This window comes from Micropterus salmoides, unplaced genomic scaffold (genome assembly GCF_014851395.1).
Source record: "Micropterus salmoides isolate LMB-PRFRI ecotype aquatic unplaced genomic scaffold, ASM1485139v1 Ms_hic_scaffold_13, whole genome shotgun sequence".
In the NCBI taxonomy this organism is placed as follows: domain Eukaryota; kingdom Metazoa; phylum Chordata; class Actinopteri; order Centrarchiformes; family Centrarchidae; genus Micropterus; species Micropterus salmoides.
Window position 1 is genome coordinate 24,258,437 of NW_024040374.1, and position 23,608 is coordinate 24,282,044.

Here is a 23,608-nt window from a genome sequence, read left to right on the forward strand (position 1 = left end):
CTTTGATTGTGCGACAGGCCGCGGCGCGAGCGGGGCCTCACTCAACTAGAAAAACTGTCTGGCACGAGAGAACGGGTGGGGAAAGACACGGAACCACGAGACTACTGCGTACCGGTTCCCGCAGTAACGGCCGACCAGACAGGAGCAGACTGTCGGCTTAAAAACGGCGCAGAAGACATCAAACAGTAGCCGTGCATGTGGATAGTGGTTTGTTGGCAGTCAACGAGCAAAGTAGCTAACCATCGTTAGCTGCACAGAGTTAGCAGGCTAGCCTGCTTTTGTAATCCACCGGCCAGACACATACTCGTCCACCACAAACCAGGCCGAAACCAGGTTTCAAGCCAGGCCACGCAACAGGGCAGAGAAGGAACCGGCGGTGGCAGGTGGGTCTGCATTTCATGCAAGTTAGAACATCTTCAGCTTTGCCCAGCAGCTGATTGTTGGTGTTCACACAACGCTAGCTGGTTAGCATGCTGCGGCCACTGAAAGTGGATGTGATGGCGACTAATGAGAAACGAAACTATGCCAAAGGATGCAAGCTGGCGGCCTGCTCTCTAACAGCACCATGTTTCAAAATATACAAGGAAATGTGTGTCGCTGGGTTGATTATAGTGCTTGTATTTTTGCGCTGTTAAAAGTATTATTTGAGCCAGGTCTAGATGAGTTCCGGGCGAAGTGGGCCTGTACTCCCTGCCGGTATGAGCCACCCAGTCCACCAGTAACGTTGTTTGATTCATAAAGGATTGCAGACTCATCGGTGGCAGTGATTTACAGAAAAAAAATATACTTTTGCCTTTCATCTCATTTGAATTGGACTGAAGACGCAAGCAATGTATCAGCATTTCACAGTGCTTTCCTTCTCTGCCACGATACCTTGCAGATTCAACAAATGTGGTCATAAAGGAGCACGTTCTTGTGAGTTTGGCCGGGTTGGGGGTGTGAAAGACTGCATATGATTCATAAACTATTTGCTGATGTGGAAACCACCTGGGCGGATTATAGGCAACGTAGTATTGTTTTCTATATATGCATCCATGATTAGAAGTGGGTCTGCATCTGACTAGTTTTAGGGAGGCCATTCAGACATGTATTGATTGGAGTAGCACTTATTGATTTGACCATTCAGTAACATGGTCTGCTGCTGAAGATGGAAGAGATGCTAATGATTTCTGTATTGTCCTCATCTTCACAGCTGTCTGACTTTAACATAAATGGATATCAAACTTTAAAATGTATACACCGCATTAGTTTATTCCACCAATGTGTTCACAGGTTCAAATGTTTCCTTTGTGGGTTGACTCTACGCAAATTAATGAAAACAAAGCCACTCCAGTTTCTCATGCGCTTTATGAAATTACCAACAACTCCCAAGGGAGATCATCTCGGTGGTATTGATGGCCTGCCGTTTGAGAACCACAGTAATCTTAAGTGGCGTCCTAACCTCCATCGTTTCTCTTGGGTTTTTGTTCATTGGGCCAAAAACTGTAAGCAAACCCCTGGATTGACCTCAAAGTGAAGATTAGTTGGTAGATGCTGAATGTGTGCTAATAAGTTCAAGTAGCACGGATGCACGCTGTATTTTCTGTTTACAGGCCAGGCCACATAGTCCAGTATGTTGACACACAGCCCACGCCGTACACATATCTAATGATTATAAATGACAACCGTAATCTTATTGTTGTAACATTTGGCTAGTATAGCTAAAGATGATTTAACATAATATACTCACCATTGTCAATGTAGTGATTTTGGACCAGTATCCTTCACTGGAGATGACATTATGCAAACAAATAGGGACAATTAAATACAAGCCTCTTTCAGCACCCGTTGTTCAGGCCATGTACCTGACTTATTCTGTGACTTCACTGTTGCATTAGTTAAACAAGAGTGGGGTGCTTGGGCACTGCACATGTAAGTCATCTGAGCTGCAAGTAGAACCTGAAAGTAGGGCTACTACACAAAAGAGAGTTGTAATGTGCTGTAGGGGACTAACGTTTTGTGTTCCCTTCTTATTTAGACCTGAAAAATAACTGCTCTGACTCTTGTATTTCCCTGACAACATTGGCCTCCAAAGAGAGAGAGAGACAAAACAGACAATGGAGAGGGGGAGAGAGAAAAAGGTACAACAGATATGATGGCGAAAGAGAGATACTTAGTCAGCTTAATCATATCCAAACTGTAAAGCAGGAGATTTCCTTCTGCAGTAGAAGTATCATGACCTAGACAGGAAAGTAAATTTTACTGGCCATGTGGTTTGATGAATGGGAAATGCCAGCTGCATTATTCACCAGACAGCTAAAATCTGTGATGAGCATTCGAAACACGCTTGTTCTTGCTTAGGAGAAACACCAAAATGTTGGTATTTTGTGAGTATTACAAAATACACGAGAAGGGCTTATCCTGTGACTGTGTTGTAGAAGTAATCGCAGGGGTGCAGGGTCATGCTGGATGTTGGGCTCAGCTGATTGAGGCTGGGGAGCAGGGATGCAGGGATTGTATGCATGGTAACATGCATCCTACCCATTTGCCCTCTGTGGAAAGTTTAAGTGATGGAGCTGACTTAGGAAGTGAACAAGTGTACACTGACTTGACCCTGTCTGTGTAGAGGGCTCCTCCCCAGGTGACTTAGGCCCCCAGGGTCTCCCCTGTGCTCTCACTGGCACTGAACAGGTAACATAATTTGTGGTCTGTGCACAGAGGAAGTAGGACTATTGTTGTGTTGGCTGGTTGGCTTCTAATCAGTGTTTCTTCTTGCTGTGTGTTCCCTTATTTCAATAACATCCAATATGTCCCATATCCTTCTGATGTCAGAATTTATGTGCACACTATTTTGCATACACTACACCCAGCACCACCACCTCCTCCTCCATAAGCTGACCTTTTTACAAGAAGAGATGCATGGCCAATTCTCAGAGGGGCTTCCCCTGATAAATGTTGTAAAGTTTCAGTTTTGACACCCCTACTCACTTGGGGACTTTGGATAACCCTCTGATTCCTATCAGTCATGTTTAATATAATCGCACTGTTCTGTAGTGTGTGGGAGTCCCAGACAACTGGCCTCAATAGCAAAGAGGGAGTCAAACTCTGCTACTACTTTGCTGGACCCGCTGCAGTGATACAATTTACAGAATACTTTAAAATAATGAAGTGCGCCAGCTGTATTTTAATTGTTTTCCCTCCCCATCTTCTGTCGAGCATCACTGCTACACATGACAAAATTGTACTAGAAACACAGATTTATAATATAAATGTGACTGTTTCACTTGTTAATGTGTCTCAAATTGTCTGTCTGCAGATTTGTTATCAGTCTGCTCTGCCAAATTTAGAAGCTGCACTCAGCCCCGGTTTTCAATTACAGCTTCATCCAGATCATTTTTGTCTTCCTTTTTTTTTTTTTTTAAATTGTTCCGCTGAACACAGTGCACAATTTGTGACAGCACTTAGATAAATGGGGACCGGTACCGGTGCTTAGTCAGAGCACATTGTGGGTTGGCCTAAAAGGCTGAGACCAGACGGTTAAACACTAATTATGTGTCGTTACCTCTTCAAATTTAAAGATCTCTTGTTGTCTTTGCCCGGCTTTAGTGTCTGGTATTGTTTCTGGAAGAACCGTTTTCAAATAGCTCGATAGTGTATCTGCAGATACTCAGTAGTAATACATCAAAGTGTCACTGTTCCTTGGCCTTGAGTGGTCAACAACCACTGCAAGAACAAAACATAATGTAGGAGAAAATACTAAGTGTCTGTCTAGCCTTCACTGTTCCATTGCATTGTTACTCATTTGAAGAGGCGAACATAAACTTGAGGCATTATGTACTTTTAATGGACAATGTGTCAAATATAGTAGTTTTATGATTAAAGTCAGGTAATACAAATACCTGATTTTAAGAATTTATTTTTTCATACTAGCATAAGACACTCATAATCCCTCAGAATATAATCTTAAATATCTGTTGAACTGCACAAATAAATTTTTCTCAAAAGGTACCAAGTAACCGTTGCAATTATTTGTTGGGGCCATCATCACTGCATTTGCCAAATAATTTCAAACGAATGGATTTTTACTTTAAGTGGATGTTCTTTTACAAAGTGTTTCAAGGCCAAGTTGCTGATGGAGACTGAGCTCATCAGAGCTGTCGGCTCCCCCCAGCACGCACACACACACACACACACACACACACACTCTCTCTCGCAGACACTGTTCCACCACTGCGCCGTTAATAATAAATGACCTCTGTGTGACTTAAAGACACTGCAGCCCCAAACATGCCGCCTCTCTGTCCATGGTACTGCTCACTCTAATTCGCTTTCTAGCTTGTGTTTTTCGCTCCCCCTCCAAGGATCCTTTTTTTGGGGGGGGTTATATCTGCTTCATACTGAATGCACAATTAAAATTGTCATTTTGTCAGTGGTAGACACTGGCCTGTCAGGATCTCAGTCCAAACCATCATTCTCGTCTTGCATCGTTCCCTAAAACATATCATTAAATATCATTAATTGGAACAGCTGGCTATGATGTACTCCAGTTTGCTCCAGTGTTTTAAGAAAGCTCAACCAGGCATTTTTGACAGCTGGTTTACCTGGGGCAAACAATGGTTTGGGCTTTATATAGCTGATACTGATGCATCAAAAAATAAACGAGGAGCAGCCCAATTCTATCCTGTCTCAGTTCATTTCAGTTTATTTCTGTTCATCTGCTGTATATTACCTATATGCCAATGTAGCTGGGTTTGCTATTAAAAAAAAAAAATGCTGTCACAATTGTGCTTGCTTCAAATGAGAAGTTTTGCACAGTTGAAATTTAGGGTACTCCAGTCCCCCAGATCAGGATCACTGATGATGGGCCAGTGACCCAAGTTAGCTTAAAAATAATTCTAATGATTTCCACACAGTGAGGTATTCAGATTATTATAATTTGGGGAGAAGAGAGCACTGGTATTGGCAGATGCCCTGAGGTTAAAATTTTAAAATGGTATCTGGGGGAAAAAAGGTCAGATCAGAGGGTAACCTGGTGTTGTAGTTCTTAAGGCGTCAATCATAATCTGCAACTTCAACATCGTAGTTCACATCTGGTGTTAGACCTTTTTGTTACACGTCATTCCCCATCCATCTCTCTGTCCCTTAATTTCCTGTTATCTCTCTACTGATGGGAGGATCAGATACCCTGTAGCACAAGATCAAATGTCTGTTATGATCTAGTGTCCAGAGCCTATGACCTCTGCACCTATTGTGGTGGTCTCATTTTTCTCTCACCCTTGGTCTATAGGAGGCTGGTTCTGGGGGCGAGGCCAAAGGACCAGACTCAATGAGTTTCCAGCGAAATGTCCGAGAAGTCAGGGCAGAGCACCAAGGCAAAGGATGGCAAAACAAAGTATGCAACCCTTAGCCTCTTCAACACCTATAAAGGCAAATCTCTGGAAACCCAGAAAACTGCAGGTATGCCCAAACTATTATTCCCTGTTAGTCTTTAACACTATTGCATGAAATTACTAATGAATATTGAGGCAATGTAATATAATCTTTAAGGATGATCAAGTTGCTTTACCCTGACCTTCTTAATAACTCTAATCTTGCTGTGAAATGTTTATTCATCCCAGTGGCTGCCAGACATGGGCTCCAGAGTTTGGGCAAAGTTGCTGCCAGCCGGCGCATGCCCCCTCCAGCTAACCTGCCCAGCCTAAAGGCAGAGAACAAGGGAAACGACCCCAACGTCAACATTGTCCCCAAAGACGGTAGTGGCTGGGCATCTCGAAGTGAGGGAGGTGACGAGAGGTAAATTAAATAACTTATGGACATATGGGTGTGAATATATAGTGCATAAACGCACTGAAACTAAGCACCACCCCTTTTTGTTATAGCTTGTCTTCAAATAAAGGTGTATCATAAACACTTTAGAAATTTCTAAGCTAAAAGAAGAAGGGTCTGCCAACCAATTTTCAAATTATGAGTCTTGTTGGTAACTTGGTCTTGTTTTATTGTGCCACAGGCAACAGGAGACACCCCCACCCCAGACCAAACCAGCAGTGCTCCAACCAACAGAGCTTTCTGTTGGGGGCAGCCGCTCCTGGGCCAACAGCAAGCAGACACAGCCAGACGGTAAATATGCTCTACACTTGCTCCCTAAATATTACACCTACTCACAAAATGGAGATTGCATGCGTTGTAGACCTGAAGTCCCTGTTGGTGTTTATGCAGCATGTTGTAAACACAATCAAGTACATTTTCCTACTTGTGTCCAAATAAACAAAGGCACAATCATCAATTTGTTTACAGCACGCTACCCAACAGTCTGCAGGAATGCAGACCTTCTGATCTCTACTGAATGTGATGGTGGATTGGAAGGGGTGCTGTACACCAACTAAGGATTAGACCTTTCAGTGCTTCTCTATACGTCACTGTATTGTATTCAATCTTGGAATTTCTGTGTGTTCATAATCTGCTTTTATTATGCAGGAGCTCCTCGTGTGAGCAGCCACTTTCACCAGGAGTTTCCCAGCTTGCAGGCGGCTGGTGAGGTGGAGAAAGGGGACGGCCAAGAGGAGGAGCCTTATGGACCAGGCCCCAGCCTCAGACCTCAAAGTATGGCCACATATATAAACATCATTCAGTGTTTGCTGATTGCTTTCTGTTTGCCTGATGTTCAGGAGCCACAGGCTTCCTGACTGTAAGACAGGTCAAACAATAAATATCTCTCTTTCTTCTGTCGTGTTAGATGTTGGCAGTTGGCGTGAGGGTGGAGGCAGAAATTTGAACACTGCACCCAGCCCCCCTGAGATGGACAACAAGGGTCTGGAGGAGGGTAGTACGAGTCTTGGTACCTCCACACCACCAGGGGAAGCTGATGAGCCTGGACGAAACGTAACCTCTGACGGTCAGAGGGAGAAGAAGGATTGCAGGGAGAGGTTACCCCCCTCTGGGCCTCCTCAGCCTAAACTTAATGGGGGGCAGCAGCCTCCTGCTGGAGTGCCAACTCACTTTGACCCTGCTTTCAGGAGCATGATGCCACCCTACGTAAGTCACAGACATTCTGGACAGACAACATTAGCATACCAACGTTACTGTATCTAGCTGTAGTGTGCATCACTTCTTGAACCCGTTTATGATTACTGTTTCTGTCTTTTAGATGTTCCACGCCTATCCTCAAATGTCTTTTGGCCCAGGGCAAGCAAACTTCAGATACCCTGTACCACAGGATGGAGCAAAGTGAGTTCACCTTTTAATGGCCAAACCCTAAATACCTGGGTGGAAGCAAATAAAAGATACATTTTCACAATTGTTTAAATTTTTCTTTGCACAAACAATACAATGTACTCTGGATTTTCCTTGATAGTTAACAACAAGTCCTCTCTTGTTATACCAGCTGATATTTATTAAAAGAAATTACCCCAAAACAACAAGCATAAGATGTCATAAGATCACAAAGAAGCACATGTTCATATCACTATAAAAGGAATCTTGACCGTTTTCAGCCCTGTGCACAAATTTGGCAAATGTCAGACGCATGGCACTGTCTACTAATCTTATCGTTTATAGAGTTTAGTAGAAAAAATTGTTAATGCACTAGATCAAGTCAAGATATGAACTTTTTTTCTCTGTTGGGTGTTAAGGGCTCCTCGTTCAGCACGCCCCCAGCAGGCTCCCCCTCAGGCCTGGCTCCAGGACCCAGACAGACCCTCTATCATCAGCGCAACAGAACTGAAAGAGCTGGACAACTTAGACACTGATGCTGACGAAGGCTGGGCAGGTTGGTAGCTAGACATTACCTGTGAGCATGAGTGTTAAACTAATCAGTTGGAAAAAGGTCAATCCTGTCCTCTCTGCAATCCAGGTGCGCAGATGGAGGTAGACTACACTGAGAAACTGAACTTCAGTGATGATGAGGAGAACCAAGCTGCTAAAGACAAAAGAGAAAACTGGTGAGTATTTTGAGCTTAACTTTTCAACGCTTGCGTTCTCTTGTATTTACTTTTTAGCTTCTAGAACCACATGAGTATTTTTCTGTATTTGGACAATTTAGTCCCAAATTTGTTTAATTTACATTTATTGAGATTTGTACTTCCTACTGCAATGCCATATAATGAAATGCCTTTGGCTAGACATGATGGGCTTCCTATCTCGAACTAATTTTAGTCTTTGCAAGGTGATTTTTGTTCCAACCACAATGAATGGAGAGACGTGGCTGCCTGCTAGCTAGGAATAATGCATACAACATAAATCCACATCCTTGTGGTATGGCTGATAGTAATTGGTAATACAGTATGTGATTTGTAGTAAATAGACAAAATTTTACAGAATTAAACAAACTTTTTCTGCATTTAGACCCCTAATGCAGGTTTTCCAGTGTAACTTAACAGTAAGCAATGTAAATTCATCTGTTTTATCTGCTTCTTGTGAAAAGTGCCAAATAGTTGATGCAGGGTAAAATGATTCAGAATGATAAGTCATCAAAGCCCATTTGTGTCCAGTGAGCGCATTTGTGATGAAGCAACTTGTGATGATTTTTGTTTTTATTAACTTTAATGACACTGATTTCAGGGAGTGGATGGGTAAAGTGGAGCGGATAAGGTCTCGGCCATCGGACAATCAGGAAGGCTGGAAGGAGGGGTCTGAGGACCGTGGGGGCAGTAAAACCTCATGGGCCGACACTGTAGATCCCAGAGCGCCATCACCTAGCAATATGGGGCCGTACAATAAGTCAGCTGCTCCACAGGACTACCAGGTACAGCTGGATATGCATTACACAAGCCTCTCATCGTGTGTGCACTGTTTTTTAACAGCAAGGTGATAAGTCTGTACCTGCACTCATTTCTCTATTCTCCAGGGCGGCAGTCGTCCTGTAGGTGTTGGAGCCACGCGTGGGAGCAAACCACAGGGTGCAGCGCCACCTGGTGCTGATGAGGACCCTGAGGCCTGGCGACAGAAGCGCAAGAAGCCTGCAGAGATTTCTGAAGCTGTAGAACGAGCGAGACGGAGGAGAGAGGAAGAGGAACGGCGGATGGAAGAACAGCGGCTTGCTGCTTGTGCTGAAAAACTTAAACGTCTAAATGAAAAACACCGCCAGGCAGCTGAGGGCAAATCTGCCCCTACTCAGACGACTAATGATGAATCAGGAGCTACCCATGAAGAAGCCTCCTCATCGGCCCCTGTCCCTGTATCTAGTCCTGTACCTTCGATCCCAGTGTCACAATCACAGGCCACAGTCGTGCAGGCTCCTCTACCTGAAAGGGTGGATAGAGACAGGGAGAGGATAGAGCGAGAAGTAGAGAGTGTAGAACAAAGTGTAGAGGAGGAGGAGGAGGTTCATTTGCCCCGTCAGCCCAGCCCCCCTGTCCAGAGACCTGTGACCGTAGCTCCAGAGCCTCAGAGCGAAGGAGAGAGCTCCTTGGTTGAAGTTGGCCCTCTGATGGAGGAGAACCAGGCTGAGAGGACAACAGTGCCCATACGGGACTATTTCAACATAGAGGACAACAGAGGTGAGTTAGCTCAAAGTTGCATGCAAATGATCATTGGATAGTTGAAACTGACTGCCATTCTTTCCGTCATGGGTGCCGATATTATTGGTTTTGTTTGCCCGCAGTAGATGAGCCCCACCTGTCTCTGCCTCACATGGACACCCCCAGTGGTGAGGAAGTCCCTGTGGCACCACCACAGCTGGAAGGAGAAGCAGCAGCTGCGATGCGTCCCTCTCTCACCTCAGGCTATTCCAAACAGTTTCAAAAGTCTTTGCCGCCTCGTTTCCTCAGACAGCAGGTATGGGTGTCCATATCTGGCTTCTTGTGTCATACCTGGTGCACACTAGAGGATTTTAAAATCTTAACTGATTTTTAAAAACGTTGGATACCACAGTCATAACAACTTAATTAACCCATTTTGCAGCCAGATGTTTCGGTCAAGACACAGGACCACATACTTGCCATTTATACTAAACAATTTCAGAGTGCTGGTTCCAGGGACTTGGGATCTTGCAAAATCAAATGTGAGACATAATCAAACATGGCGGCAGACTTGTTCCACGACTGTTTGATATGTTTTGTTCAGTAAAGCAAAAAAGAGAATGAAACTCTGGATGATCTCGTGGCTGAGAACATGTAATCAGAATTGGCTAATACATTCTATAGCGCAAGCAAATAAACAGGTTGACTGTCTGGTCAGCTCGCTCTCATTGATCTTCTGATCGGGGTGCCTCAGATCCAATCGGGGCTAGCGAATCAGACCTAAAATTACCCAGTTATCCAGAAGCAGATATGACATTGAGCTGCAAGGTCAGCTGCTTATGATGTAGTGTATGTACACATTTTTAAATTATCAAAAGAAAAATTAGCTTTGTTGATCTTTAATTTTCTTTACTATTTCTCATTGGTCTTGTAGGAGCAGATGAAGCAGCAGCAATGGCAGCAACAGCAGAGTGCTGGTGGCTCCGTGTCCCCATCAGGTGGTGGTGGAGTTCCAGCTACCCAACAGCAGCAGCAACATCGCTCCATGTATCAACCCATAGGCCCCCACCACCAGCATCTGGCGTCTATGGGGTTCGACCCCCGCTGGCTCATGATGCAGTCCTACATGGACCCACGCATGATGTCAGGACGTCCTCCCATGGACATGCCAACTAACATTCACCCTGGTAAGGAGTTTTGTGGAATAGAAATGGAGAATTTTTGTTTGCAAATGTGCTGACAAGCTGACATGTGCCAGACTACTTGTTCAAAAGCCGCTCTGTTTTGTCCTTTCCAGGGAGGATGCCTCCCAAGCAGATTGTGCGCAGGGAGCCTGGTGACAACTCCAGCTCCAGCTCCGACTCCTTTGACCACTTGACCCGACCAATTCGTGACCATGGTCTGCCCTCAGAGTCACGGATGGTATGGGGATCAGACCCATATCCACAATCAGAGCCGTTACCATCTGTAACTCCTCCAAAAGGACGGGATGAAAGCAAGGAGCCGAGGTAAAAATAAATAAATAAATAACAACATAAGAAAAAGCTTTTATTTTCTGCACATGACTCGGTAACAATTGTTTCTCCACAGGATGGACTCCGGTTTGGATCTGGACCGGGGTCTCCCAGCTATGTATCCCCAGGACCACAGTGCATTGGACTCGCATAAAAGTAACTTCTTCCAGGACCCTACAGAATCCTTGTCAGCATTTACCCAGGGCCCAGTGGAGGCATCAGGGCCTCTAGATAGGGTCCCCTTAGTCCCAGCTTTTGATCCTGAGGAGCCAGGCCTACCAAGCGGGGAAGAGGTAGAAGCTCTTGGTCAAGCTATGCTCCAGAGGAGTGTCTCCCAGGGCTCCAGCCACTCTCTCAAACTGGATGAGCCCAGGTTTGATGGGCTGCCCCTGGGAACAAAATCACTAGAGCTACAGGACACAGGGGAACGGGCTGATGATAAGCCCCAGAATGAACTCTATCCCCAGACTGCAGTGACCAGCAACAGGATTACACCTCCTGCTGATGGATTACACAAACAAGAGAAGCTGCCTCTGCCAGCCCCCAGCAAGCAGAAAGCTGACCTGCGCTGGGGTGGGAGATCAGGAGCTGGACGCAGAGAAGGACCCGGGGGGGAGAGACCTGTCCGCAGGTCTGGGCCAATAAAGAAGCCTGTCTTAAGGGACATGAAAGAAGAGAGGGAGCAAAGAGAAGAGAGAGAGAAGCGTCACGAGAGAGGGGAAAGAGGAGACAGGTCCAAAAAGGATCAGTCATCCAAAGCTCCTTCTGCAGCTGCTGCTGTATCTGAGGGCTCTAGACCTCAGGGTGAGGGGAAGAGAGAAGCTGCTCAGGCTGAGGAAACACCCACTGGCCATCAGAGAACCAGGGACTCCCAGCCGTCATCTGGGGTTCCCACCTCTTCCTCTCAGGAGGAGAAAGCAGACAAACCGCCCAGCAATGACAAACATCCAGAACCCAAACTGCCCTCCAGGAAAGAGTCCAATCTTCCTCCCCGTGCCTACCGACGAGAGGAGAGGGAGAGGGAACGCGAGAGGGAGAAGGAAATGGACAAGGACAGAGAGAGAGAGTGGCCTACTGATGCAAATTTCAAAGGACGTGGTCGAGGGGAATATTACTCCAGAGGACGGAGCTACCGGGGGACTTACAGTGGCCGAGGCAGGGGGGGTCGCGGTCGAAGTCGTGCGGACTACCCTTACCGAGAGCCCAGATCACGCTTCGATTTACCTTCTGCTGGAGGCGCTGCTGCCTTTCGCAACAGGGAGGAAAGCGAGACACGCAGCGAAAGCTCAGACTTTGAGGTTATACCAAAACGTAGACGCCGCCGCGGTTCAGACACAGATTCTGAGAGTGAAGGTGGGAGGGAGTCTGCCAGTGATACTGGACCTTCTGACCGTGAGCCTAGCACCAAACCTAGCCGTCCATTGAGACGAGAGCTCCCTGGAGAGGCCCGGCCTGGGCCCCACAAGCCAGGCTTTGGACCTCCTCATATAGGGGAAAAGGTTGGGTCCAGAGGGGACGATGAAAGCAGGCCCAAGCCAGGATTCCTTCCTAAAGGAGAGCCTTCTCGTCGAGGAAGAGGAGGACTATACAGTAGACGAGGTGGAGCAAGGGAACGTGGCGGCCCTCGCTCGGCCCCTCTTAGACGGCCAGCAGCTAGAGAGTCCTCTCAGTGGCCCTCGAAACCCATGGAGACATTCAGGCCTGAGGAGACAGAGTCCACACCAAGATATGACAATCCTCCTGCTGACCGACGGCCCCCTAAGTCTGATGGCAAGAAATTTTTGGACGGGGCTCCTCAGAGTAGTAGAGAGAGGCCTCGTCGATCCAGACCAGCACGACCCCCAAGGCAAGATAAACCCCCCCGCTTCAGGCGTTTGAAAGAGCGGGAGGCTGCAGTGTTAGCTAGTGGAGAGACGGCTCCAAGTCCCCCTGTCCCTCTACTCCCAGTGCCTGCTGCTGCTGTCCATAGCTCTGCTCCTGCCCCAGTCTCCCTCTCCCCAACCCTTTCCAGAGCTCCAGGGACTCCTGTAACTGTGCCTACGGACGTGGCAGCCACTATGCCTGCACCAGACTTGCCCTCTCCTATAGAAGCACCCTTGCCTGAGACCAGCAGCCCCACCGTCACTGCAGTCGGTACCAAGTCCCCTGACTTGTCCAACCAGAACTCTTCAGATCAAGCCAACGAGGAATGGGAAACTGCTTCTGAGAGCAGTGACTTCAATGAAAGGAGAGAGCGAGAAGAAAGGAAAGGGGCACAGGAGGCCGCTAATGTAGCAGCCACTGCCTCTGCCCCGGCACCTGCACCCTCTCAGGGCTCTCTGACCCCCAATAAAAGCCCTCCTGATGGAGGGGTCACTCCAAAACGTGAAGGGGCTCCAGGAGCCAAGAGGAGTTTCTCAAGTCAGAGGCCTACAGAGAGACCGAATCGTAGAGGCAACAGTGGAGCCAAACCAGGCCGGAGTTACGCAGCGGGCAAGGGGGAGAGGAGGGGAGGGGCCAAAGCCGGCCGCAAAGGGTGAGTTTGAACAATCAGGCTTTTGTTGGTTGTTAGGCATTTACTTTGTCTGCTTACATTAACACTTGCACAATGAAGTTGCCTCAATAAACAGTGTGCTGTTTAATAACGCCAGTTTTAATCAGACACAATAAACCTTTTGTGTGGTATTCCTTCTAATTAACTGTTGTACTGTAATAATAATGAATCTACATATTTCTGTAAACTGTTGGCCTGTCCATATTGGCTTAGGCTGTAAAAGGACTCTCCATTCGGATATATTACTGTTACAGGGTAGAAGTGTGTCGTAATTGGCTATCAAAGTCTTTCGGTTGATAATGACTAAATATGGCATCATTGTGGTATTTTTAGGCTCTTATTGCACCTTGGCTGTGCTTTAATGGAGAACAGAGTGAAAACATTTTCATCTAGTGCATCAACACGCTTGCTGTCTAGTGGCTTCTTTGTCATCTTGACAGAATGGTTAAAAAAAAAAAAAAAAAGTAGAGGCATAGTATAGTTTTTTGCTTGAAAATGAGATTTATTTGCACAAACCATGTCATTACATAATGATTCATTTACATGTAAACGTTTTTTGTGTCTCAGAACTTACCACCACACTGTTCTCTCTAACTAAATGTTTTTTTCAATCTCCAATGTGTGTCTCTGGATTGAGCAGCCCAGCAGCCCAGCAGAACTCAGAGGGGACGGCACCAACAGCTGGAGGAGCAGCCCAGAGGTCTGCAAAAGACCAGCCTGCCCGTCGCAAAGATGAGACAAAACAGGTCCCCAGGAAGCCCAAGGAGAATGCTCTTTCTCAGTTTGATCTTAACAACTATGCCAGTAAGTAAAAACATTTATACTCTGACACTTGTCTCTTACTGATTAGCGGGGAACGAATATCTGGCTTCAGCTGCTCGTCACCATGAAACAGAATGTAAATGTCTTCATCCCTTTTTTTTTTTTCCTGTCACTGAAGGTGTTGTGATCATTGATGATCACCCAGAAGTCACCACCACAGAGGACCCACAGTCCAACACCAATGATGACGGCTTCACAGAGGTAGTCTCCCGCAAGCAACAAAAACGTCTGCAGGACGAAGAGAAACGGAAAAAGGAAGAGCAGACAACTCAGGTAAGAGGAGGGGATAGCTTGCGTCACCAAGCGGCAATGCATTACTGTCATGATAAAGAGCCATACCTCTTTGATACAGTGTACTGATGCTGCTCTTACAGAACTGGAGTAAAAAAGGCTCTAATGAGAAGAGCAGAGGAGGCGGAGGAAAGCTGCCACCAAGATTTGCCAAAAAGCAGTCATCTCAGCAGCAGCATCAACAACAACAACAACAGCATCAACAGCAGCAGCAGCAGCAACAGACCTCACAGGCTCAGCCTTCTGTAGCCTCCACACCCCAGGCCCAACAGCAGCCCTCCATTTCTGCTCCCCAGCATCCTCACCTTGCCCCCTCCCAGCCTGCTGCATCTCTTCAGACTCTAGAAGGAACAGTGGCTCCTCTGCCCTCCATCCCCCCTGCCACTGTGGACTTTACCTCAAAGAGCCTACCCCCCGCACCTTCGCAGGCACACAGCACCCTGGGAACAGAACTGTGGGAGAACAAGGTAGCGGGCTCCGCTGTCCTTTCTGACGTCAAGAAGCGTGAGTGGATACGTCAATTCTTGTTTCGGTGTCTTAAATTTGTCTTAACTCCTGAATCCTGTAATGCAGGAGTGAATTTATCAGCAAGCCTGTTCTCTAAAATATGTAATTTGTATATTCCAGTTGGTCCAATCAGCCCTCCCCAGCCACCTTCTGTGAGTGCCTGGAACAAACCTCTTACCTCCTTTACTGGCACCGTCTCCTCTGAGGTATGTTAAATACGCCTGTCTCATCTTTTGTTGTCGTGTTGAGTGCATGATCTGTTTGCTAAACGATAAACATGGGAAAACGCTGTGTTTTTGTTTCAGGGTGTGAAGCCTGGCTCGGAGGGAAGTGTAGAATTGACAATAGACAGTATTCAGTTTGGGGCACCATCATCTGCAGGCAGCACTGACAGCGATGGAGTTCCAGCGTTGCTTGAAACTGGCTCTGAAAACAAACTACCTGCTCCCAAAGAACAGAGACAGAAACAACCTCGAGCTGGCCCAATCAAAACACAGAAGGTAACTCTTCTGGGGAGGAAACTCAGTGTTTTAAGCTGTTGAACAACATTGATTCCTATTAATTCCTCTTTTTGACTCAGTTCCAATGTAAATGTTTTATCTTGCCTTCTCACCAGCTTCCTGAAATGGAACCAGTGGAAACCAAGGAGTACAAGCCAGGTCCCATTGGTAAAGAGCGTTCTCTTAAGAACCGCAAGGCCAAAGATGCACGTGGAGGAGAAGGCGAGTGTCTGGAGGGAGGAGTCCCTGGAGGAGGGGTCAGCAGAGCCACAGACTCCAGCCCTCCCTCCAATGACACCACAGTACCAGAGCTGGGCGGAGACATCGAGGGCATGATCACAGTCCCCTCAGCAGAGTACAACAGTAACTCTAAGGTATTTTTTAATCATACTTTTAAGATAGTTTGTACATGATTCAGTTTAAAAAAGGCACAATGTTTGCATAGCTCAGAGTGGTTAGATGAAATATAGTCAAGTGTATCAAACTTATTTTACCAGATCTTTGTCTTTACGAAGATGAAATTTTAAGACTGAATCTGTCAGTTAAGTTATACCATCATCAACTCTGTTTTAATTCTTTATTTTTCACATTAATTAATGCCGACAATCATTACGTTAACAGTTATTATTTTGAAAGTCCAGTGAACAAGAACAAATGCCATAGCGAAGTGGATAGCTACACACTGCATGCTGATTAGTAATAGGGAAGATGTCGATCTTAGGAACGTCCTTATGATTGCAATGTAGTCACTTATCCCCGCGGGGTTTCTCTTTGCTCTGGTGACAGCGCTCAACTAGTAAATGGCAGGCTCTCTATCAATAGTAACCAAGGCAATAGCTTTTGTGCGCTACACAGCTGTAGCTGTTTTAACTTAAGTTAAAATTATGGGCTAATGTTGCATAACTTTACCTGATAGATCTACATCTAGTTTTGCAGGGATGTTCAAATTCCCTCCTGTTGATGTCCTATTTAGTAAACAGTAATAGATTCTGGAAACTCTCAAATAGCGAGGATCAGTCTCTCTTCCAATGATTTGTGCTCTGCGTCGCATACACAAAGTTCAAGGCAATTCAACTTCAGCGGCGGGCGTGTGCGTGAGGCGACCACTACACCTCACTCTTACGGGGACATAGATGTGTTTATGCTGCTCCCTGATGATAAAAGAAAAATGTTTCTGCTGATACCTGTTCAGAAAGAAAACAAGTTATATATGTTGCTCAGAAGGTGCCTGTTATGATGTGGTGATTGTGGCTCTGGAATCAAACATGTTTTAACAAGCTAGATAAAAGGTAATAACCTGGCAGTGGCAAATTTTTGATTTGATTACATTAATGTTTAAGTTGATATTTATAAGAAATATTTTATTGCTACTGTGTAAAGGTAATACTGCTGGTAAAAACCACCTTATTTTGTAGTAATAAGTTGTTTGCAAACCACATGTTGTTGTGCTGTGTGTGTGTGTGTGTGTGTGTGTGTGTGTGTGTGTGTATAGCAGTACATTTAATTTAAAACTATGCAATACACTACTTTAGAGTTCATTATTCAATTTTGCGTATAACTATGTGATAAATTGCAGAAAATCATGCGAATAAACGCAATTTAAAAAATGTTATTGTTGCCCAGCACTAATATGTACTACATATGTTTCTTTCCCTTTTAGGAGTCCGTCACTGACTACACTGCCCCCTCCTCCTCACTGGCTGACAGTGTTCCTACAGGAGGGAGCAAAATGGAAGAGAGTTTGGTGGCAAATGTGAGCACACGTCTGTACACTGGCACAAATTGTTGGACAGCGGTCTTTTTAATTCAAAATCACACATCTGGGCCATTTTGTCATACGGCATTATTTAAAGACTGCTGTTGGTTTTCTTCTGTGTTCAGGTGGCTCTACCCCACTCATTGCCCCTACCTCGACGAGAGACCCTGCAGCAGAGCTCTAGCCTCAGCACCGTCTCTCCTGCCACTGTTGACTTAACACTAAAGGTACGCAGATGTTACAGCAGACTCAAGGCAAAATTTCTTTCTCAAAGAAAGACTTCTCTCTAGTTTCAATGAAACATTACTTAAGCATCCCTTTCTTTCTGTCTCGTTCATAGATGGAATCGGCTCGTAAAGCGTGGGAGAACTCCCCGAGTCTGGAGAAGAATTCTCCAGTCACTTCCTCTTCCTCCCCCATCACCTCCTGTGCATCCTCGTACTCCACCTTCTCCTCAGCCTCCATGCCACAGATCCCTGTGGCTTCTGTTACTCCCAGCACCTCACTGTCAGGTAACATAACTCCCAATTTAACACCTTGTTTATCTCAACGTTGCTGACATTCGACCAGAGCCCGACCAATACAGATTTCAATATTTTTCTTTTTGTTTCTTTTCTTTTTTAGCAACGCATAACAATTATTTGTAGATATGAGACCTCACCTAGAAAACATGTAAAATCAATTAAAAACTATAAAACTTTTATTTAATACAGCAGTTTGCTGTTTCAGACAGGGGAGTTGCAGAGTGGAATTTATTGGCTGTTACAGACACCAATTTATCTGCAATTAGCTCATATTGGTCGATAATATCGTCACGGTGATTTATCAGTCATGCTCTACATTCTACAGTACACTGACTTACATCTCGTTTCTTTTGGGAATCTTGTGCATCAGTAGGATACAACCATCCATTAGGATATCTTGTATTCACCGTGTGTTTGTCTCCACCCTGCAGGTTCTGGTACCTATACAACATCATCCCTTAGCACAAAGACCACCACAGCCTCTGACCCCCCCAACATCTGTAAGGTGAAGCCCCAGCAACTGCAAGGAGGAAGTCTTTCCTCCTCCAACAGTGTCAGTAGTAGCAGCAGCTTCTCTCAGTTGGGCTGTGTGCCTCCCCTCCTGCCCCAGCAGCAGCAGACCCCACAGGTGTATGTGTCTCAGTCTGCAGCAGGTGAGAGTAACACGGCTCTGCACTGTGATGTTACACGTTGGCTGCACTGAAGTGATGTAGTTAAGCATATTCAGTCATCTATGTTATTGATAGGAAAATGAACACCAACTTCCCTGTTTTGTGTAGTCTTGATTCTTGAGTTTCATATTTTAACAACAAATCATGTCTGTTACTGTAATATATTTAATCCCTGGTGTGTTCAGGTTCTGCAGCTCAGATTCCAGCCTTCTACATGGACACTAGCCACCTCTTCAGTACCCCCCACCCTCGTTTGGCTCCTCCCTCCCTGGCACAGCAGCAAGGCTTCCAACCCGGCCTCTCGCAGGTAGGATTGTCTGTTGGTCAGTAATATGCTGAAGGAATGTTGTTGGTTGTTTTTTGGGGTTTTTTTGTTTTGTGTCAAAGCTAAAACTACCTATTTTTTTTTTCTACCTTCAGCCAACAGCAGTGCAGCAGATTCCCATCCCAATCTATGCTCCACTACAAGGTCAGCCGCAACACCAACATCAGCATCAACATCAGCACCAACATCAGCATCAACACCAACATACACACCAGGCTCAGCTAGGACTAAGCACTGGTCCTCCAGTCTCCCAGCCACAGGACCTGTTCAGCTCGTCGCTGCAGCCTTACAGGTAAAACGCAACACCATAAGTAGTCTGTTCTCCGCTCCAAAACACAGCTGAAACATACCATGCTGCTGAAGTGCTAGCATCCCAGTTTTGATGTATCATTGTTCTGTCACCTGATCCAATGTCCTGATCGGTCCTCTCTCAGGTCTCAGCAGGCGTTCATGCAGAGCAGCCTGTCACAGCCCTCCATGATGCTGTCAGGACCATCCCTGCACAGCTATGCAGGTGTGCAGGCACCTGAGCTGGGCAAGCCTCAGTCTAATCTGGCTTATCAGCAGCCCTCCTCCACCCAGCACATTCCTATTCTGTTTGAGCCCCAGCTCAACCAGCCCTCCGGCATGGGAGGTTCCCAGCTCATCGACACACACCTGCTGCAGGTAACCAGTCTGCTCACAGGAACTGTTTCACTCTAGCTTACGATATTGACCGACAGCTGTATTTTATTTTAATTTTTTGTATATAGTTCATCTGACATATTTTGTGTCTCTGGTTCAGGCTCGACAGGGGATGAATCAGCATTCAAACATGTACTCGGGGCAGGTGCAGCAACATGGCCAGAGTAGCTACTATAGCAACACTCAGTCGCCCAGTTCTGCAATGCAACAGGTAACCTACATGCAACCACAATAATAGACTCATGTTTATAAACTTTTTAAATACTTCTCCTGTGTTTAATTTCCATTGGTGTGAAACAGAAAACCAGCACAATTTTCTTTAGATTTGTTAATCAATTTAATTTATCTATCCTTTCTTAGTATGTAACATTTGGTTGTTTCAATCTGTCTCCAGGTGACAGTCCCTCTGCCCAGTTCCCAGTTGTCCCTGCCTAACTTTGGCTCGGGTGGAGGCCAGCCTCTACTGGCGCTGCCTCCCACTCCCCCCCAGGCCCAGCCCCCCAACATCAACAGACAGCCCCCGGTCTCCCAGCCATACCGAGGCATCATGGGCCCCAGCCACAACATGATGCAGCCTCCCACCAGCAAGGTTGTGTGTCTGCGTGTGCGCACATGTGACTTTCCGACACACACACAGGATTGGTTTGATTTTTAAAAGTTGAGCTGTAACAGTACTTTGTGTTGAACTTTGCAGATGGACATGGATCTGAAGCTCTTTGGCAGTGGGATGGATGTAAAGCCTGGAACCCCTCCTGTCGGCGGCAGGAGCACTACGCCCACCTCCAGTCATTACAGGTACCACCCGCAAATTCACATACTGACACACAAACGGCACCTAAAAGCTGCACCAAGCATAACTTTGTTTATGCAATTAAATGTGTATATACAAACGGCACCAAGATTCAAAGTGCTTGCAAGGCAATGCTGCAAGTCATGACTTTATTTATGAAGTGCTTGCTGTCATGTGTCATTTTAATGCACTTTTTTTGATGATATTGTTTTCCTCTCCTCTGCCTGCAGGGCCAGCTCCACCTCTCCTAGTAACCAGTCCAGTAAGATAAACAGCATGCTTTACCAGAAGCAGTTCCAGCCTGGTTCTGCTGGCATGAGAATGACGCAACACTTCCCTGGCCAGTTCAACCCACAGGTAGAATAATCACAAAACCTCTATTTTGATTGTTCATATAATGCACTGGTTATTGGCATAAACGGCAACTGTCAACTCTTCATTTCAGATTCTGTCTCAGCCCAACATCGTCTCGCCTCTGGTTCGACCTCCTCACGCCAACTCGTTTGCTGGAGGTGTCCAGCGCTCCATGGGCCCTCCAATGTCACCCAATTTGGGTGGTGGTCTCATGCCCCATCCCCGACCTCAGCACCAACAGCATTCGCAGCATAGCCAGCACCCTCCCCGAGGACCTCCTGGTCCCTCCCTTGCACCCAGAGGCACACAGGCAGCTCTGAAGGCTGAACAGGACCTAAAGGTGTGGATCCATATTTTATCTGCTGATTCTGTACGTTCATTCTATTGATGAGCCAGTCAGATGATGAGATGGTCTTTCAGTGACTAGTGGGTTGACTGACTTTAATCTTTGCATTATCACTCTGTAGGCAAAGCAGCGGGCTGAGGTGCTCCAGTCCACTCATAAGTTCTTCTCAGAGCAGCAGCAACAACAGCAGCAACTCAAGGCCCCACAAGTCAGCAAAGTGTCTCGGCTCGATCAAGCAGGAAAACCCCCACTCGACACCTCGGCCCCAAACCACCAGGCAGGAGGCGACCGCCCAGATTCTGACAAACCCCCGATCTCCACGGCCAAGCCCATACGGACTGGCCCCATTAAACCGCAGGCCATCAAACCAGAAGAGGGCAAGTAAAGAGATGCCAACCGTCTTCAAATGACGAGAAGCATGGATGGAAGAGAGAATCTAGCCCCCTTCACTCAGTCACCACCTCATATCAGCTCTGGGGGACAGTGTGGGGGAGGAGGATGAGTTGAGATTCCATCATATTTAGATGCTGATAAAATGGCTGCACAGGTTGGTCCATAGAAATCTACTGCGACGGTAGATAAGAGGCGAGTCGGAGGAAGAAAATTGATATGAGATTTGCTGCTGAGTTTGCCATTTTTATAGCTCTTGACTTCTGTTCCCTTTTTATTTTTTATTTTTTTCCCAAATAGGATCACGCATATTATAGGAGAGAAACCTGTTTTGTTAACGAAAGAATGAATCGGTTTTGTTTGTGTAGTCAAAACAATCTTAAGGAAGTTGTCATTTAGTGAAGCACACTTTTTGTTGCCCAATCTCCCATCATAACTAATCCGGAGACGTGTGTACACGGGGATGCACCTCATTATCACACATGCTCGCTCACTCGCTCGCTCACTCGCTCGCTCGCTCACTCACTCACTCACTCAACGGTTTCATCCACGGTTACCGCATGGAGACGACAAATCAGAAATTCTGTCGTCATTTTCTTTTTGGGTTTCTTTTTTGTTTTGTTTTTACCAGAATGGAAATGTGAAAATTGCAGCATTGAATTTAATGATTGATTGATTTATTGATTAGTCTGCCTGCGAGCCTTTGCTCTTGCCTTCTGCTCTCATCTCCCTGCCTGAGAATTACTGATGTGTTGGGGGGTGGGTGTGTGTATTGGTGGTGTAAACAGGGAGAGCTTGTAGCTGGACTATCCTGTATATTTAGCCAAAGGTTAAAGCAACGCAGAGATGATGTCACGGCCTTTTGTGATTGCTGTTGCGGTGGCAGCAGAGTTTTCAGTGGACTTCAGGATTACACGGATGATGTATGATCACTACTTACAGCTGTTCCAGTTTAGGGGCCTACTGTCACACACCCTATCACTGCTTTCACACCCATCCTTGCTGTCACACAGACACACACCGACACACACTTCACTGTAAAGCATCCAGATCTGCTGCTATTGACTGATTTCAGTGCCCTTAGCTTGAGTATAGCAGGGTAGGGCTATTTAGAAGAATAAAAACAGTGAGGAGCTGATTGTTGAAACAGTAGAAATCTTTTTTGAGTGTGTGTGTGTGTATGTGAACCCTCACAATAGGGGGGAGAGACAAGAACATGACTGAGAATGAGGAAAAAGATTAAATGAGAAGCCTCAAGTTCTGAAGTATTTGGGCAGAAGGACACTTGTTTTTGTTGTCTTTACTGATGAGAGCAATCAGTGCTGTTTTCTGTCTCTGCCTCACCTCCGCTGGCTGTCCCACCCACAATGCTTTCATCTCTGGGTTTTGGTGACAAGGGTCCTTCAGATATGTACAGTAGTATGCACCCTGGGGTGGGGAGGGTGTCCTCCTCACCTCAACCCTAGCTGGGGTCTCCAAAGAGTCCCTGCTTTGGAGGATGGATGAGGGAGGGAGGGTAATGAATTTTTTTTTTTTTTTAATGTTTTTTTTTGTTTTTTTTGTTGAACTTGTACAGGGGTTTCATCGCTGTATTAAAATATGTACGGTCTTATTTACATTCTCTCAGTTTGGTTACAGAAACTAATAAAATAATATACTGTTGAGATGTTTTCCAGTGATGCCTGTTTTGTACTTGACTTCACTATTTTTCTCTTACCTTTGCCTCACATCTGATTTAGCATGGATTACATCTGACCACTAGGTGTCACCACAACACTTACCAAGTTAAATGAGCATTTTAGAGTAAGGAAAATGTATTTTCTCGTAACGCAGTGCTTGGGATCTCATTCAAAAGAGGTGCCATTTTAGTGTGTTAAAGTGTAACAAATGGCATTGTCAATGGGTAATTATTTGATAATACTTTATAAATCAGTTATTAGCTTTTAAGAACAGTATTTGTGTTGCCAGGTTTGGGCTGGTGTTCATCCTCCTTCAGTACAGTTTGTACAAAAAACAATGATAACTGATGGGTATCTCCAATAATATAACAAATCTTAAATGTTATAAATTAAGTCACTAACAACTTCAGCACTTTCATTTTTATATTATATTTTGACGAAAAGGGACTGAAAAAATGTACTTAATTTCAGTCATGTATATTTTTTGA

At 45.7% G+C, this 23,608-nt stretch overlaps 1 protein-coding gene across 2 annotated transcripts; it reads left to right on the plus strand.

The window, feature by feature from the left end:
• On the plus strand, positions 1 to 23,105 carry prrc2c (proline-rich coiled-coil 2C). 2 transcript variants are annotated; one of them, XM_038716404.1, is made up of 34 exons: positions 1 to 383; positions 5,267 to 5,436; positions 5,598 to 5,772; positions 5,987 to 6,096; positions 6,454 to 6,579; positions 6,713 to 7,011; positions 7,124 to 7,203; positions 7,608 to 7,744; positions 7,829 to 7,916; positions 8,536 to 8,719; positions 8,822 to 9,473; positions 9,578 to 9,750; positions 10,369 to 10,621; positions 10,732 to 10,942; positions 11,025 to 13,463; positions 14,122 to 14,285; positions 14,422 to 14,576; positions 14,678 to 15,098; positions 15,222 to 15,307; positions 15,407 to 15,601; positions 15,718 to 15,975; positions 17,262 to 17,354; positions 17,483 to 17,584; positions 17,698 to 17,869; positions 18,313 to 18,534; positions 18,738 to 18,859; positions 18,973 to 19,169; positions 19,312 to 19,543; positions 19,662 to 19,772; positions 19,956 to 20,150; positions 20,256 to 20,356; positions 20,582 to 20,708; positions 20,797 to 21,045; positions 21,173 to 23,105. In XM_038716404.1, exons 2-34 carry the CDS (start codon positions 5,322 to 5,324, stop codon positions 21,434 to 21,436), a joined length of 8,508 nt encoding a protein of 2,835 aa, XP_038572332.1. In that variant the 5' UTR covers positions 1 to 383; positions 5,267 to 5,321; the 3' UTR covers positions 21,437 to 23,105. The 2 variants fall into 2 exon arrangements, with proteins under 2 accessions (XP_038572332.1, XP_038572333.1); XM_038716405.1 differs by having other exon boundaries at positions 9,581 to 9,750.
• The last annotated feature ends 503 nt before the right edge of the window (positions 23,106 to 23,608 follow it).